This window comes from Scleropages formosus, chromosome 25, assembly GCF_900964775.1.
Source record: "Scleropages formosus chromosome 25, fSclFor1.1, whole genome shotgun sequence".
Taxonomy (NCBI): Eukaryota; Metazoa; Chordata; class Actinopteri; order Osteoglossiformes; family Osteoglossidae; genus Scleropages; species Scleropages formosus.
Window position 1 is genome coordinate 14,339,803 of NC_041830.1, and position 17,300 is coordinate 14,357,102.

Here is a 17,300-nt window from a genome sequence, read left to right on the forward strand (position 1 = left end):
ATGCGCAGTGCGCCTTAATTAAAACTCCCCGCCGCTCGCTGGGCTAACAACGTGCCGAGGAGAGCGAGAGCATCGCTCAGGAACAAATGGAAGAGTGCTTGAGACAAACGTCGGAATTCGCTTCGCTTTTACTCTCCCTCAACTTTGGCACAGTGAACAAAATTAGTTTTGCAGGACTAAAGTTATGTTTTTTTTTTTATTTCCTTCTTTATTTTTGGAACACCCTCGCTGAATAAGTCTATTTAAAATATACACACTGATAGTGTCTATGATTATTAAAATAAATGCTACATTAAAAGCAAACATTCAATTTTTCTGCACTATTCAACCATCTAATATTTTTTTAGTCATTAATTTTTAACAGGACTCAGGATTGGACAGTGTGTAACTGTATAGAAAGAGTAATACATTACCTAGAGCACATAAATTTACCTTCTAAAATTAATATACATCCACATTTACTCATTTTGGAGAAAAAATGTCTGCTAAGTGACATAGATCTATATATATGTACATAATTTACATAAATAATTTACATAAAATTAAGATAAAAATAAATTTTGACACAATATAAATTTACACTGTTTATTGAGTAAATGCTCTTTTCCAAAGCAACTTACAATGTTCAGCTACGTAGTTATTTACCCTTTTCGACAGTGGGGTAATTTTCATTGTATTATTTCACGGTAAATATGTTGATCAAGGGTACTACAGTCGGAGAGGGGATTCGAACCTGGATCCTGAGTGCATTCAGGGGAAGTTGATGGCGTTAACCGCTGTGCCACCTGCATTCGTATAGCCAAAATACCCTTTCTAGTTGTGGATCCTGGCTGCTGGGCCCCTTCCTGCATCTCTAATGCCTGGCTGCTCTCTGTCCAGACCATCGAGTTCGATGAAGGAGCGGGGGCCGTACTACGCATCCAGCCACTGCGAGCCCCCCGCGATGAGAACATCTACGAGTGCAAGGCAGAGAACAGCGAAGATGAGATCACAGTCACCGCCAAGCTGTCAATCATCAGAGGTGAGCGGGGTTGGGGGGGCAAAGAGATGAGATCATTTAACAGGGAGAAGTCAACTAGAAGTGGCCTATCAGATGCACAGCGGGGCAGCAGTAGTACTAGTGCTGTTAAATTGTCAGGTGTGTGTGTGTGTGTGTGTGTGTGTATATGTGTTAGCATCTCCTTGCCTATACCATCTGCCTGGTTCCAGCAGAACAGTGGGCTTGGCAGCCAACAAGCCCGCACCTTGTTTACTGCCCAGAAGGAGGGGCGCAGAAGGCCCGGCTCTGCGTGAGGATGGGGAGCTTGGCAGCACGGCGGTGGCTGGGGGATCGCCTCCTGTCCATCTGCTTCGCACCCAGTGTCACTGCACCATCAGCAGAGTGCCGTGGAGTTTTGCTCCTCTTGCACAATGTGTGTGTGTGTGTGTGTGTATGTGTAACTGCCATGCCATCCCTGTGCCACCTTTCCCCCCAGGATTGGAAGGCTGTAGCGAGAAAGCGAGCTATTTTGTGAAATTAGGCAGCAGTTAGTGGCAGCAAGTAGTGTAAGAGGGCAGCAGGTGGTGTAGTGGTTAGAGCCCTCACCTTACACTCACAGCACCTAGGTTCAAATCTCAGCTTGTGCTGTACTCCCCATGATCAAGGTACTTAACCTAATCTGATACGGTAAAACTCTCATTGTATAAATGGGTAAGTCATTGTAATTAGTGCACAAGTTTCTGATGCTGGGAAAAGCATCGGCTAAATGATAATACTAATAAAGGGCTATTCTTCTCTAGTAACACACTGACAGCTATGCTGCTAGAGCTGATCTCTTCCTTATCCTTCACTGTCCTCCAAGTCCTGAAATGGTTGGAAGCCATGTGAGATGAGCATTAATTGGTGGAGATGAGAGCAGCCACTCAAATGGCCACGTGACCGATGTGTCCACCACGAGTCAGCAACATGGAGCTTGGATGTGTGGAGGTGAGCTGGTCAAGTCTTGGAGAGCCTGAGCTGGGCTTCGGGGGTCAGGGATTCGGTCAAGCAGGCTGTTAATTGGCTGCCTTCCTGGCACACTGGTCACAGTCCTGCTGCCTTTACTTGGCTGTGCTGACCTTTGACCCTTGAGAAAATCGGGGCCTTTTGAGGGCTGTTTTGGCCCATTCCATACCTCATTATCCTCTCACTTCTGGTATGTTGTTTGCACTGCCGAGGGCACCGAATTACAGATGGACCTCAGGGCGGCTGATGCCAGAACCAATGTGTTTGTGTCCTTCGGTATCCTGCTGTGGGAATCTTCGGACTCCTTCTGCCCTTTTTTTTTTTTAGGTCGCTTGTTTACTTTTCGCAAGCTGCATTTGGTCTGTGGTTTCCCTCCCACAGATTACACCCTGTCTCTTCTCTCATCAATCCAGCTACCGAGCTCAAAATGAAAAACACAACGTTTCCCCGCATTTTGCGGAACGTGACAGCTTTGTATGCACAGTCCCTCCTTGCTATAACCCCCCCTCCAGCCCGAGGCAGTAAATGCAGAAGAATTATGGGTAAGTGGCATTGAAAGGCCTGAAGCTCTTCATTCCTTCACCGGGGCTTAAGGAGCCATGTGCACTCCGTGCCCCCAAGGAAGCTGGATGCTAGCTGTGAATGATGGGGATTATCAGCCCATGGTTGATTATCATTCCTGTGGAATTCCTCAAGCAGGTTGATCACCACTGGGAGAAGGAGCCTTATCAAGAGAGCCCTGCATGGTGTGTGAACTCAGGCCATTCGTGGTTGAACCCAGGCTTGGGTGGATGTCAGGGAGCTGGAACTGGAGCATTACCATTAGCTGTAGCAGGAGCGTTGGTGTAAGAGGCGGCCTGGTGGCTCAGCAGGTGGCACTAGGGACTCAGCAGCACCTGGGCTGTTCATTTCGACTTTGGTTTGGATCCAGCTCAGTCTTCATGGGGTTTGCATGTTTTTCCCATGTTTGCCTAGGTTTCCTCCATGTGCTCAGGTTTCATCCCACAGCCTGAAGAAATGTGGTTCAGGTAAATTGGTGACCTTTCTTTGGTCCGCCCTCAACATGATGCTTAATCTCTGTACCCAGTTCACTATGAATCTCACGATTAAACGAACATTTGCAGACCACATGAAACTGGTCAGTCTGGGTTGGATTCTCTAGTCTGTATGTATTTCCACCGTATTATAATGTGGTCTCACGCAGGTGCAGGATGACGAGCAGAACATATATGGTGGAGATGCGATCCCCTGGATGGCTGCTGCCGTTCAAGGAGAACGCTCCCCTGCAGGACCCAGTCAAAGGTCGCTACGCCGGAATAACCGGATTAGCAATGACCCTAATCAAGTGGGCTAATGGGGCCTACTGAATAGGGTGGATTTAACTAGGGGGGAGCCCTCAGACTTCCACAAACCCTCACCCCCTACTGCTCGGAGTGTGCCGAAGGGGGTAGGGTAATGGCAGGAGGCGAGGCAGGGAGCGTTCAGCGGCGTGGGGTGCACATGCTCATTGGGAGCAGTTTAACGGTGAGCAATTTCAGGCCTCCCTCCAACAGTTCATTGTGGTTTCTTTGTCTTGGAGGAATAGGTGCATGATGAAGGAGCCAATCCCACTGTCTGAGTCTGGTCTCAGATCGTATTAACCATCCAGCCGGCTGTGTTTGCCCCGCATATTACGTGTACCCCACCACAGGAAGCAAGGCAGCTCCCTGCTCTGATGCATTTGGCTGTCTGCCCTCGTAAAACACCTTTGTGATCTGCTTTAACATCTGAAGGAATCAATGGACTGTTTCTGCCACACACTGGGAGACATGCCTCTGGATCAGGAGTCGTGCTCTCACTTTGTGACTGACCTGTTTATAGGTTGTATGAAGATCTTGTCTTCTTGCACTGCAGTTGTGTGCTTCCTTGGTCTATTAATGAATGCTGCGTACATGTGATTTTTTTTTTTTGTGCTGGGATGTTCTTTCTTCCTGATCTGTCCATCTGGCAGAACATTTGAAGACGGGAGAAACGTGTAGGATGTGTAGAATAAATGTGTGGAACGAGTTCAGACCGATGATTCACAGTAACATGAACACAGTGTAAAGTGTGAGTCCTAGCGCCCAGCATCGGAATACAGACTTCACACTTTTGGCACAGCATCTGTCGACAGGAAGCAAAATTTGGAGCGCTGGGCTTGGAGGCTGCCTGACAAAGGATGGAAACCAATGGGTAAGTTTGGCTGAGAAGAGGAGGGTCCCCGTTCATTCGGACAAGAAGAGGATTGGCTGATGAATCTGATTGGCATCACAAGCCCAGCCCTCTTCTTTGTGAGGGAGCGGTTCCACATGATCCTGAGTCAGTGGTTGTCGAGGGGAGGGCACCATAGCGTCCATCTTGTTCAATCTTGATGAAACCAGCTTTGACTTTGGCTAGATGCCATTGGAAACATCAGCAATTAGTGTGCATGTTTTGGTTTTTCCTGTCCGAAAGGGACATGATGTAAATCAGCAGAGCAGCCCCCTCAACCCACATGTGCCCCTTCCCTTCCTGCACTCATTGACATTCTCCGCGTCCTTCCTAGGAGATTCGCCAGCCGCTCTTGTTAACTTCATCCTCATTTGTTTATTCACCTGCTGTCGAGTGCAGGGCTGCCGTTGCTCCCCCACTGTGACTTACGTGGCCTCGTGCCCCACCACAGGCCCCCTTAATCTCCCTACCTGCTGGTGTGATGGCAGAGTGGCAAAAACCCTTTGTGCTTTTCCCCTTGTCATGCAAACTGCTCGTAGACTGAGATTGCTGTCGTAGAGTTGCAGAGAGAATATTTGTCTGGGGTGCAATTGCATTGCATCAACAACATGTCAGACCTGGCCGCTCCACTGTCCCCCTCCTCATTCACAGCTGCTAGCAATAATGCCCACGGTACCATGTTTATTTTCTTGTTGGTGTAAGTATGTTTCTTGACGCTTGTCTTCCCTCAAGGTAGAATCTCGCCTTGTACACGATTGGCTCATGTGGGCGCTTTAGCCTGTGGCTGATTACCACCCACCCTCTCGCCGTCCCACCGTCACAGCGCTCCGGAACAAAGTGTCTCATCCGTGCTAAGAGTATGGGATTAACTCCAGGGGAATTCCTCGGTCCCCCTCTCTGCCTCGTTCCACCCACATGTTGGACTGCATGTAGAGCTGATTGCTTTTCTAAATTCACGCCTGCACATTGTAAGTGGATGCAGATTCACTCTCTAGGTCATAGTCAGGAAATTTATACTCAATGGACATTTGTATAGATTATAGTAGATGGCCAAGTGTAATGTCTAAATTTGACATGAGTGGGGGTTTCGGAGATAAATTAACTGTTGTCATTCTACGATTAGGGTAACAGGAAGAAAACGAACAGGGTATTATGCCAACGAATCCGCATCCCCCCATTAACTGAGTTGTCTCTCTCTTTCCCGAACAGTTAGAGATTTGACCTCTTCCCGTGATCTGTGATCTTAGGGGCTTTTCCTGAACCTTGAGGTGCATCCTGGGCCAATAAGCATTGGACCAGAGAAGGATCTGCAGGGCAGCCTTCTTCTTGCTGAAATGTTGGTCTCTCAGAGAGTCGGCGTATGAGAACTGTGGGACCAACTGGAATGCAAAACACCAAACAGAAATTGAGGGGGGTGGAGAGTGTGTTGCATCCCAGGGAAGTAAAGCATTCCCTGTTGCCATGGAGACATCCCTTTGCAAAGACAGGAACTTCTCAAACACATGCCATACACTGTGCAGGTACTTTGCAGACCTTTTGGCCTGTTAAAAGTCTCATGATAGATGTCTACTCGACTTCTAGGCTGCCCCTCATGAGCCCGTTAAGTCCTTTTTGCCTCCTGCAGTGAAACCTCTGGTCTGTAATGAAGAGATGAGGCTGTTTCAATCTCTGGTATTTGGGAGATCGGCTGCATGTGGGTCGTCGATTGGAAGCAGTGTGATTGCTGTAAGTGTGCTCTGAGGAAGTGGAGAGATCCACAAACTTCAGCTCACATCACTGCCAATGCCTCTTGACACAAGGCAGCACATCCAACCACATTAGCCAAATTCATCCGTTTAATAAGGCTTCATTTTGGTGGGATACGTTCTTTCACTTCCCTTTTGTGCTCTCTCAATCTTCATTCACCTCTCACTTTTGACTGTGGCCCCCACCGTATTTCTTCTGTTTTATAAACCCCTGTCTTTGGCATTAATGAGGGGGTAATCAGTTAACTTCTTTATGCCACTAAAATTAAACTTTATCTGCAAGTGAAAATAATAATTTGAGGAACAGTAAAGGGAGGGCAGACATGACAGCAGTGGACTGTTGACTCCATGAAGAATACTATGTGGTGAAAATGAGCCTTTTTTGCTTGGATAATAGCTTCTGTAGAGGAATGGTATCGCTGCAAGATAATCAGTGGTAATGTGCCACTATGGCTTGCTCACTCGATGGGCTACTTGTTTAATTACTGCTGGACAAAGATAAGTCTATAACCAGCTGTAGTCTCTTCGTCATAGATTGCCTGGTAGATAATATCTGGTGATTCTGAAGACGGCACTAAAATGGATAAATATATGTGTAAATACATGACTGCGCCCATTTCCCGCTGAAGACGAAAACGACATGGTCACATCCGACTCCCCACCCAAAATGAAAGTGACATTGCGATACTGAGACTGGATGAGCTGTAGTGCCAAGCTAGCCGATCTGATTAAAGGCTTTGCACCTGTCGCTTGTGTAATGGCATTAAACGGAGAGCCTCAATTTGAGATAATTGATGTTTTTGGAGAGCTGGGCTGGTGGCTGGGAGACGTCAGCTTTAAAAGCCATCCTTCGCGTACGCTGAGTGCTTGTACTCGCATCCAGCAAAAACTTCAAACAGTGATGTCCATGTATGAAGACATACAAAAGCCATTCATGGAAAGTGAAACACGGGAGTTTTCACTGCAGAGAGGCTGTTTGCATTATTGGGGGCAGCTTATAGGCCATAGGGCATTCACACAAATTGCTACTGTACAGGGCTGGACTTGTGCTGTTTTTTAAGACTAGTTGGATGTTTTATTTTTCTTGGACTGTGGTGGGCTGGTATCTACCTTGCAGATGGATGGTATCGGTACAAAGCAGAAGTTTTGTTTTGTGGAAATGTATTTGTTTTCAGAGATAACAGAAAAAGGTAAATAACCATGCTCTTCTTTGAATGTAAAATCATAACAGTGCATTTTCCAGATTTTGCCATCTCTGCTTCCTTTCTTTTCGTGTTCCACATTCTCTTTAAAATTCAAATGATAAAAAATGGAGAGTGCATGTTGCCTCAAGATGTGAAGGGAAGATTTATGCACGTAACCTTTAACATGATGCAGCGATGCAAAGGAATTGAGGTGTTCGGAGGCAATAACAGGTAAAAGGTCCTGGTTACCTTATGTACATGAGAGCTAAAGAAAAAGCATCCCAGACTTAGGGTGTTCAGAACTAAGGATGGAGGTTCTATGCTTTTGTAAAAAGGAATTAGAATATATGGTGAACAGTTATAAAACTGATTACGTTGTTATTGTGAATTTTTCAGAGAAAGCGAGGTCTGTGTTGAGGCTCTAGTGTGCAGCCACTCCAGCGAGACCCGGGTGCAGAGAAGGGAAACATTGACTATTCCTGTGTTAGGATAAAGATTATGAAATGGACACAGGTGCGACAGATACGACACTCTGGTTCAAGCACCCAGGGGAACTTTTAGCATTTAAATTTAACTGCTAACTGGACGTGGCCAAATTGCCATCCTGAGTAATTTGGCCCAGAGTACAATGAAGGCCCATGGGCCGAGGATGAATCATAGTCTCATGAAGCACCGCAGGGTGTGACGTCAGAGGCCATAATGGACACAATGAGCTCCATTACCAGTGCTGAATGAAAGCCTGGAAGACATTAGAGTCCTGAATCCTGAGGAAGGGCTGCTGAGGGGTTGGGCTCATCCTTCTCAACCAGGGGCACTTGTTACTTTATTGCCTTTAAAGTGTGAATTTTGTGAAAATTTGTATCAAGCAGCAGCAACAGTCAGAACAGTAAATACCACCTCTCCCTAAAAGAGTTTGAAATGGATAAGAAAACCCCATGTGAACGTTTTTTGTAGGGACCTATAGGAAGAAGGTGTTTAGAGCACCAAGGTCACGTATGATACTGGGCTGTTGTGTTTAATAGTCGCTCCATCCTTCTTCTCCACCCCACAGAGGACCTGCTTCCACCGGGCTTCCCCAACATTGACATGGGCCCCCAGCTCAAGGTGGTGGAGCGCACACGAACAGCCACCATGCTGTGCGCTGCCAGCGGCAACCCTGACCCCGAGATCACCTGGTTCAAGGACTTCCTTCCCATCGACCCCAGCGCAAGTAATGGGCGAATCAAACAGCTGCGGTCAGGTGAGGAGACTGGGCTGCTTGCTCACGCCAGAGCCATGTTGGCTGCTCAGTGTTTGCTGCCAAACTATGTGACTTTAAATGGAAACAGGAAGCAGGCAGTGGTAAAGGGTTTGAGTTCAGCCAGAGTTCAGCATTTCTCGACTGACGAACCGTCAATAAAAGTGCTACTTTTCAACAAATAGCCTTCCGAAGCAAAGATGTTTATAAAGTTGCTCTTGTGAGCGTTGGGTTTGTACTTTGTCGCCCTTTCGGGTCCTGCTTGTTTGTGACCCACTCCTATACAGATGTGCAGTAACGATAAACACTTTGCTCTATGTTTTCGGTGATGTCCTACGATAGGAGCTGAACAGATTTCGAAACAGCCGTTATCCATCTATTGTTGGTACCTTTTCCAAACATAACAAAACTAAATATCAAGAGCGAAAACAAAAAGGAACGCAAGAATGGGGCTATCGGACTTCATGGAATGGGTTTCGAAACAGCAAAGATACACTGAATAAACAGTCAGTGCAGAAAGGCGTAAAGGCTTCCTGTTTCCAGGCAATAAACAATTTCTTTCTGCCGAGGAATCAGAGTTTTGCGAATGTTGAGCAACTCTGTGGGGCGCTTTGCTTTTCGGAGGAACGTTGCGTTCTCTTTTGGGTCCTGGCTGGCCTTGCCGTGTGCTGAAAGCTTGCAAGTGTTTTTGACATCTCTATTGGAGCGCAGCCGACTACCTCGGAGGCTCCGGGTTCGGGGAGACTTGAAAATCTCCACCTGCGTTAGCATCCAAAGCTTGCGCCCCTCCATGGGTCCAACTCGGTGCCGTTACCACTTCCCCCCCCCACCCTAAGTGGTACTTCCCTTTGACCGACACCACCAATAGGAGGAGCTAACCTAGGGCAGTGGCATTGTAGTTAAGTTTGTAATCCAGCCTTTGAGCACCATAGCTAGTTGAGCCCATTACATCAATCCCACAGCCCCTTCTGAGGATGTGGAAGAAAGGCCTGATATGGCCTACAAACACTGGCAAGAACACTGTGTCGGTGTGTGAGAACAGCAGCTTGTGTGTCAAAAGGACCCGGTTTCAGCTGGTTCAAGGATGTCAAAGGAGGCTGGATTTTAGCTTTGCTCCTCTCCATAAATAATGCAGCCCTCCCCAACAGGTGATGCTTGTCTGTCTAACCCCTCTTGTGTCTGTGATTCTCTGTCTCGCTGTTTTTACTTTCTTCACACGTGGGAGGTTTTCTGTGAGGTCCACCCTCCTCCTTGTGTCAGTTTTGTTGTTGTTCCAGTTTGTCTCACAGACTTTCACCCATTTCCAAGTAGCTGTGAATTATTCTCCACAGTGTGCATTTTATCAGATTCAGCAACTAATAGTACTCAGAAGATCAAAATCATTTTTAATTTTACTTTTCTTCAGAAGCATTATTATTTTTTCCTTATTATTTGCATATCAGATTTAATTAGAAAGATGCCTGAAAGGGGCAGCAGAAGATGACATAGTGGTTAGAACTGTCACTTTGTAATCATCAAATCCTGAGTTTGTACCTTTGCCCCTGCTGTAGTAACTTTGAGCAAGGTACTTAACCTGAAATGATACAATAAAAATACCCTGTTGCACAAATGGGTATTTCGATTGTCTAACATTGTAAGTAGCCTTGGGTAAAAGTGGGAACTAAATAAATTAATTGTCTTTATTTGTGCGCAGTGCATTTGTTCCCTCATCAGTTTACCTGGTCTTCATAAATGATTTTGATCTTCTGCCACAAATATAAATGAGATATCGTTTTCCACCGAAGCTAACCTATATTAAACATCAACTGAAGTTATGTGCTTCCATGTATCACATTTGATAAGATACACCATGAATGACATTTGTATAACAGAAAGTGATTAATACAGCATCCTTCATGAGACCATCTGCTAAAATGTAGAGAAGACTGAAATGTCCACATGCCACGGAGTTTAACTGCTCCTCTGTGGACCGTTGGCCTGTTCGAAGAGACACGTGAACTTACAGCAAACCTGAAAGGTCCGACGCCAAGCTGTAACCAGAACCCTGCTACGTTAACAGCAGAAACCAGTGTGAACTGACTCCTCCCCTGAAATTTATTGTTCTGTTTCTTCCTTTTCTGTTTTGTTTTTCTTATAATTTCCAGAAGCCTTTGGTAAGTGCCTCCAAGAGAATTCCCACCCGCCCCTTCCCTCCCTCTCCCGTTATCCCTGGCGCAGATGGCATTTTAACAGTTTTTAAAATGCATGCTCCGCCCCCTCCCTTTTTACTCTACCTTTCGACTGCCTGTTTAGTTTCCCCCTTCATTCCCACTCAAGTCAAAAGCTGAGAAAGAAAACCGTCATTCCACTTTTTTTAAAAAAAAAAAAACATCAAGTCAAAGAACTTTTCATTGAAGACTTAATTAGTGAGAGGAAATTGACACCTTAAAAAGGCAATAAAGACCTTCTTCTGTCCAGTTGGACTCTGCTTGGTCTCTCTGCTCCCGACCCCATGCTGTGGAGCAGCAAGTGACGGCTGGTTGCCCAGCTTCTGTTTTCGAAGGGCAAACAGTCCCTCATGCCGCTGTGCCGTCTCCAAGGTTGTGCTCCGGCCCAGAGCGACCCCAAGGAGTTTCACAACAACTGGATCCACGTCCAAAAGGAACAACAGAAAAGTTGGGGCAGCTGGACGTGTGTGCTTGGAAAAGGGTCATCTTGGTGTCATCCAGGAGTCCCAAAGGACCCCTGACCGGGCCGTTGAGCTTCTGTGTTCATGAACTCCTCGCCTCCTGCCTCCCCCGTCACCCACCCCTCACAGCTCGGTGTTATTTCAAGAAATACTTTGGCGTTCGAGTCTCGCCTCGCTCTCTCGCCCGCACAGCATCGAAAAAGGAACATTTTTTGCATTCCGTTCCAAGCGGAGCCACCGGGGATTTAGCAGAGTTTCTGAAGATACTATTTCCGTTTTTGACACTCAAACCCATGCACGTGTCACTTTTTATTGTCTTTTCTCAGCCTGGTTCTGGTTTCAAGTTTTAGAAACTGGTAAATGGCTAAAAATATCAGCAGCATGATACACGTTTGAGCGCCATGATTTGCATGGCTGAAATTGGAGATTGTTGTAGGGAAGAACTGTCCTGGGTAGGTGGTTGAGCCCAGACCCATCACGCGGGTGCTGCTGAGAAAGGAAGAGTCTGCAGTGAGGAAGAACTACCTGTCAAACCCAGGCAGTGAAACCCACAAACTTCAGTCTGTATTCCAAATACACAAATACATGATTGAGATCAGGTGGATGGAGACATTCTAACAGGTTTCCTTGTAGGGCCGAGGATGAAAGGGGTTCGACATACTTGGAATTAGCCAGCCTTTTCCTCGGATTGAGGCTCCAGCTCCCTGTAGCCCATCAGTCTGAGTTTCCGTATTTCTGCCAAAGCCGGGCACAGCCTGCTCAGGTCAACATGCCTCTCTTTCTCCAGAGGGTCACCATGGCCCTGGATGAGGAGGGAGGAAACAAAAATAAACCAAAAGTGCACGAAAGATGGAGTGAGGCAGAGCTCTTGCTGCAGTGAAGCCCCCCAGATGGGGATCTATGCTGCACTCAGTTGTTTTGGCACTGCTCTCTGGTTGTGAGGCCACGGCAAGACTCCCCCAGGGTGACGCTGTGATTGATGGGTCCTACAGCTTGGAGTTCAGCGGTTCACTCTCAGCCCACACGTCTGCCATCTTGCAGGTCTGCTCACGCATGGGCATCTCTTTTGTCAGTCTCCTTCTGCTCTGTGCATGGATGGATAAAGCTGAGACAGCAGTCAGCCAGTCACGCCATGGCTCCCTGGTCCGTTGTTTCACAGTGTTTCACAGTGTCTCGCAGTGGTCTTTTTTGTGGTCACCGTGAAATGTCTTTTTAGGGTTCTGGTGAGCCCTTGGGCTGAGATATTCCACGTGGTGGTTCAGACGGCTCTCAATGTGCTGTGATGTATTAGTGTATTAGTGGGTCCATAGAGGAAACATACTCAAATATAGACACAGAGTAACACACACCACTGAACCAATGGATAATCCAACAGGGCCGGTCTTGCAGTGAGGACTGATGTATGGCCAAGGCTGATTCTTCTCAGTGGCCAGCTTTCCACCCTGAGACCGTGGCACTGTAGGCATGACACAATTATGGAGATGCCCAGATTTCTTTCCCACCTCGTCCATTGGCCGTGGTGCCTGAACCATGTGAGGATAGAATGCAATTACCTTTCAGCCTGAAGAATACTCCAACTGATGTGGTCAGTATTTGACTTCCTCTTCAGTCTCCAGGTGTCTAATTTCTCTATGAAACCTGTGTTGACTCGAAGTATCCAGGACATTTTTGCTGGCTCAAACCCTTTCCATGGATTTGTTGAGATGGTCTTGTTTTGCCAGTGAAGATAGATACAGATGTGCTGCACTATAAACATACGATTCTTGGACTCTTCTCTCAAGCTGCGGCGATGTTCCCCCAAAAGGATTTTCGCTGTCTTTTTCGCGTCTGTTGAAGATGCGCTGTCAATGGAGCAGAACGTCTTTCTGATGCCTCAACCCAGGAGAACAGGACTGGAACCTTAAAGCTGTCAGATTTGTTCCTATTTTTGCTTATCTCCTCTCTGAATATCAGAAATCCAAAATCATATGGAATACACAGAGAACTCAAGATGAGCCAAATGTCATAACTTTAATATATTTGTTTTTTCATACCAAAAAACTAACATAAAATGATCAGCTGTTTAGTTTGAAAATGCCTCCATTCATATTATTTCTACCTTTCTGGTAGTGCTAATTCCCATTATCAACCCCACGTGAACAGCCCTTGCTTTATAATCCTTCTTTTTACTTCACCTTTAACCAGTACCTCAACTAATCTAACCTGAGCTAACCTTAAATAAATCCTAACCCTAACTAGATTATTAACTACAACTAAATCAACTCACTGCTGCCTTAACCCTGATTGATCAACCGTTGTAGATGTTTCCCATTTGATTTTACTGGGACCAAGCAAAGATTAAGAAATCTCAGATTTTTTGCCTGGATCTCAAGCACTCCTCTGTGAAGCACATATCAGTAGTTCCAACTGGGCTTTTCTTACTGCTGTCAGAAATGCAATAATGTGGTGATCCTTTCAATAACAGTAAATTGTCATTTGACATCCTTTAAAAGAAAATTCATTGACAAAAAAAAATCTAACCATGCTTTAATTAGGGGGAAACATTTTCCTCTCAAGGAAACACATAAATATGTAAAAAAAAAAAAAAAATTAATGGTAAATGAGCACAGAGGTAGCAATAGATATGTCTGTGAACTGAGACTAGTCTTTGGACATCCTGGGCAACGTAAATGCAGCCTAACTCTAAGGGTTATGAGTAAGTGTCACCTCAACACCTGGAGTTTTTATTATTCTGCAAATTATTGAGAACCAGGCAAAAAAAAAAACCCTGCCCTGACCTCCTACATGGTCCATGATTGCTACTGCACAAGAAACGCTATTTCCTCAAACCTAGAACAAAAGCGAGCAGATGCAGGTGGAAATGGCAGTCCTTTAAATCAAGGAATTGACTATTCCGTTGACTGTATTATGTGTCGTCTAACATTTATATTTCAAGCTTTGCTTTAGAAACCCTCCCACCAGGCAGTATGGAGTTAGGCTTCATGAAAACTGCTGGCTCCCGGAACAGGGGTGTCGCCACCCAGCTGTTCACATGGAACTTTTAGTGGGGTTGGTGGACAGTAGGAGAAGAAGGGGCCAAATGTTCAGAAATACAAGGAGAAGCACATCAGAAACCTTGGTGGATGCTACCAGTCATTAGCGGTGCGTCCTCCCATGTTGGCGGTAGAACCGCTTAACATTCAAGTGTGTGGTTTCTGAATGGTGGTCAGTCAACTGCAGGAAAGTTACAAAATGTCCATAGATTATTGATGCGGAGAGAGAGGGAGAACCCATTTCGGAATCACTTGTCAGTATGAATGGCGGCTGCGGTGAAACTGCAACGCCTGGCACTTTGTTAGGGCGAGGCGTTTCCCGCAAATGTCAGCGGAACCGAGAAACGAATACGAGGAGCGAGACACTGCCATCTGCACAACGGCCTTGTTCCTTTGGGGAAGCAGCATCGAGGGTTTTAAAGTTAAATGAACTAATTCGTCAACGATAATTAACCGTGATCATTAACAGCGGTAATTGAGAAAACAGCCCATCCCCAAATAACAAATAACACTAACATAAATCTTCAACTAAACTGTTGTGTCTTCCGTTTTGTGTCTCTTTCAGAGGGCACCCCTATACGAGGTAAGATGCATAACCAGAGCACTAACCAATAACGCATCATAAACACTAACGACTAATAAACTCTGTTAAATTTGGGTATAACAAAATGATTTTTAAAAATGTCTTATCTGTTTTAAAAAAAAATGTTTGTTTTGTAGGTCTGTTTTCTGTGTGTCTCTGGTGTCCAGCCCCCCGCCCCCCCCCCCAACCCTTTCCTGGATCCCCACCCCATTTCTGTGTTTCGTCTATGTTGTGGCATTGTTGGATGTGTACTGTGTACAGTGTTCATCTTATTTCTCTACCGTAGGCCGAGTGGTCAAATCCTTCACCCCGCTGGGAGCCTTGGGAGGGCAGGGTTTGTCATTTTTAGTAATATGAAATGCTGAATGATTGAGGGTCAAAGCCTTGAGGGACGGGCTGATGAACTATTGGGTAAACTGTTCTTCCACCCCTCAGCAGGCCCCACGTCGTATTCCCCCCACCCTCACGCAGGAATGGCGGGCGCCCTGTGGCCACATTACGTATGCTAATATGCTCTGCCGTGGTATTATGTTCCCTGGCTGGAGACTCCCTCTGAGTATCGCAAGAACCTGCATAAATTATATTTAATTTCAGCCTTGCCTGAATTTCAATGCTGCTTTGAAAAGGGAATATATATGTGTATAAAGATCGCATTAAAAATAGCACGTCAACAGTCACCTCCAAAATGGCAGTAGGCCCTGAAAACGATGCATTGCATTTGCCCCTGGCAACGCATAAAAGCATGGGATACAGGAGGGGCGGATTATACATCCAGTGGTGAATAGCTTTTCCTGAGGGCTGAAGTGGGGGGGTTGCGGGTGTGTGTACGAGAGGGGGGGATGTGGTCCTTCATCCATACACCAGTCAGATCTTCCTCTTCTTTTGCTCTTCACCCTTTAATTCAGCTCACTCAGAATGTACTTAGAATTCCCAAATCCCCACTTCTACTGATTCATTGCTACTGTACATCACTTTCCAAAGTTTGCAAGTTGCTTTCAGGTCAACAGAAAGTGCCTCCGTTGTTTTCTTCAGCCCCTCTAGCTGATCTTGTTCAACATGTTTTTCCCTAGTCTGTCTCGGGTGATAAGGATGTTGTTTGGTATCTGCCAGTAAAAGGCAGTTTTTTCTTTTTTTTATCTCGTCGTCATGGAGCACCAGGTGTGCTATATGTGTCCATCACGCATCCATCAAGATCTCAACCCAGATGTTCCCTTCGTTTCATTCCTCATCGGTGCTCAAACTTAACCGAGAAACTCTGTAAGACGGCATTTGCCAGCAGTGCCAACAGCACACTCTACTCACATAAAGTCACAAAGCTGTCCATTTACGAAATGGCTGCAGAAGCGCAAAAATAGAATTTCCGAGCTCCGTTTCTCAGCGTAGAGCCGGGATACGAGTCACTACAGTCTGCCCAAGGAAAGGTAACCTCTGGAGGAGCTTTTTGAGTGTTGGGCTTAAGAGGGAAGGTATACCTGCTCCTCTTTGTGTTAATCTTTGCAAACGCTCCACGGTTCACGTTACACCTTGCTCGTATGGTTCAGCACAACAGCTCAGCGTGTGTGTTTGGTGGGTATGTGTGTGAGGTGTGTGTAATGAAGAATGTTACCATTAGGAATGCCGTTAGTTTGTTGCTCACCTTTCACCGTTCACCTTTTTTCTGGCAGTCCAATCTACACCGGTGCTATATATATTTGTACCTTGTCCAGATTTTCACTTGTTTGTATTTTTCATCCATTCATTATCACTGATCACTTGTGCTAATTCAGGATCACAATGGTCCCAAGCTTATCCCAGAAATGTAGGGTGTAAGTCAGGATACACCCTGTACAATACACCAGTCCATTGCAGGGCATTGTCTCTCTCTCTGTCTCACACACTCTCAGTCACGCACTCACTCAGACACACACACACACACACACAGAAGAGAGCATGTGAGCGTGGGAGGAACATGAAAACTCCACACAGACTGAACCAAATCAAAACTCGCATCCAAAAACACAGCCCAGGTGCTTCGAGACTCCAACGCAACATGCTGTGCCATCATGCCGCCCTTCAACTTTGTCTTGATTTTTTTTTTTTTTTTTTACTGCCTTTGAAAGGCTGTTTGAAATATGACCGAAGTATCTGCGTCGTCTTATGTCTCTTAATCTCAAAGCTGAAGAAGTAGAGCTGGTGTATTCCGCAGCCAGCAGAAGAATGAGAGATGAGAGCACTGTTATACTGAAACATAAACATATCCCAGAATGCAACAGTATCTAGCCATCACTTTTCACCAACATCAGCCTCGGAGAACAGCCACTCAGATGTGTCAACTCATGTCATTCCGTTAATTACGTGATGAGGAACAATTCCCACCGAGCAGGGTTGGCTTTGGCTGTGGCTCCAGGCTGTTGTTGAGTCTAATCAACCATCTTTCCCCCTCCCCGCTGCCACCTAACACACAGAGCTGTGTTTGTGGAAAGTGCACGGCTGAGTAGTCTGCTTATTACTGCACCTGGAACTCAAAGCTCAATCACAGCCACCCCTGGTGAGATAGGTTCTTGTTCTGGCACCACTCTAACCGTACAGGAACTTCTGAAAGGTCCAGGTTCTCAATGTGAACACCTCACAAAGAATATCAAGCTGGTGATGAATGACA

General features: G+C 46.0%; 1 protein-coding gene across 37 annotated transcripts in view; it reads left to right on the plus strand.

The window, feature by feature from the left end:
• LOC108921597 (receptor-type tyrosine-protein phosphatase S-like) overlaps nt 1-17,300 on the plus strand; it is a 182,902-nt gene that overhangs the window by 115,097 nt on the left and 50,505 nt on the right. For 23 of the 37 annotated variants that reach the window (XM_029249118.1, XM_029249116.1, XM_029249122.1 and 20 more), the window contains 4 exons: nt 880-1,021; nt 8,194-8,382; nt 10,524-10,532; nt 14,645-14,662. In XM_029249118.1, the coding sequence (XP_029104951.1) occupies nt 880-1,021; nt 8,194-8,382; nt 10,524-10,532; nt 14,645-14,662 (358 nt within the window). The remainder of the gene's footprint in view (nt 1-879; nt 1,022-8,193; nt 8,383-10,523; nt 10,533-14,644; nt 14,663-17,300) is intronic. The other 14 variants (XM_029249126.1, XM_029249144.1, XM_029249128.1 and 11 more) reach the window with 1 other exon arrangement.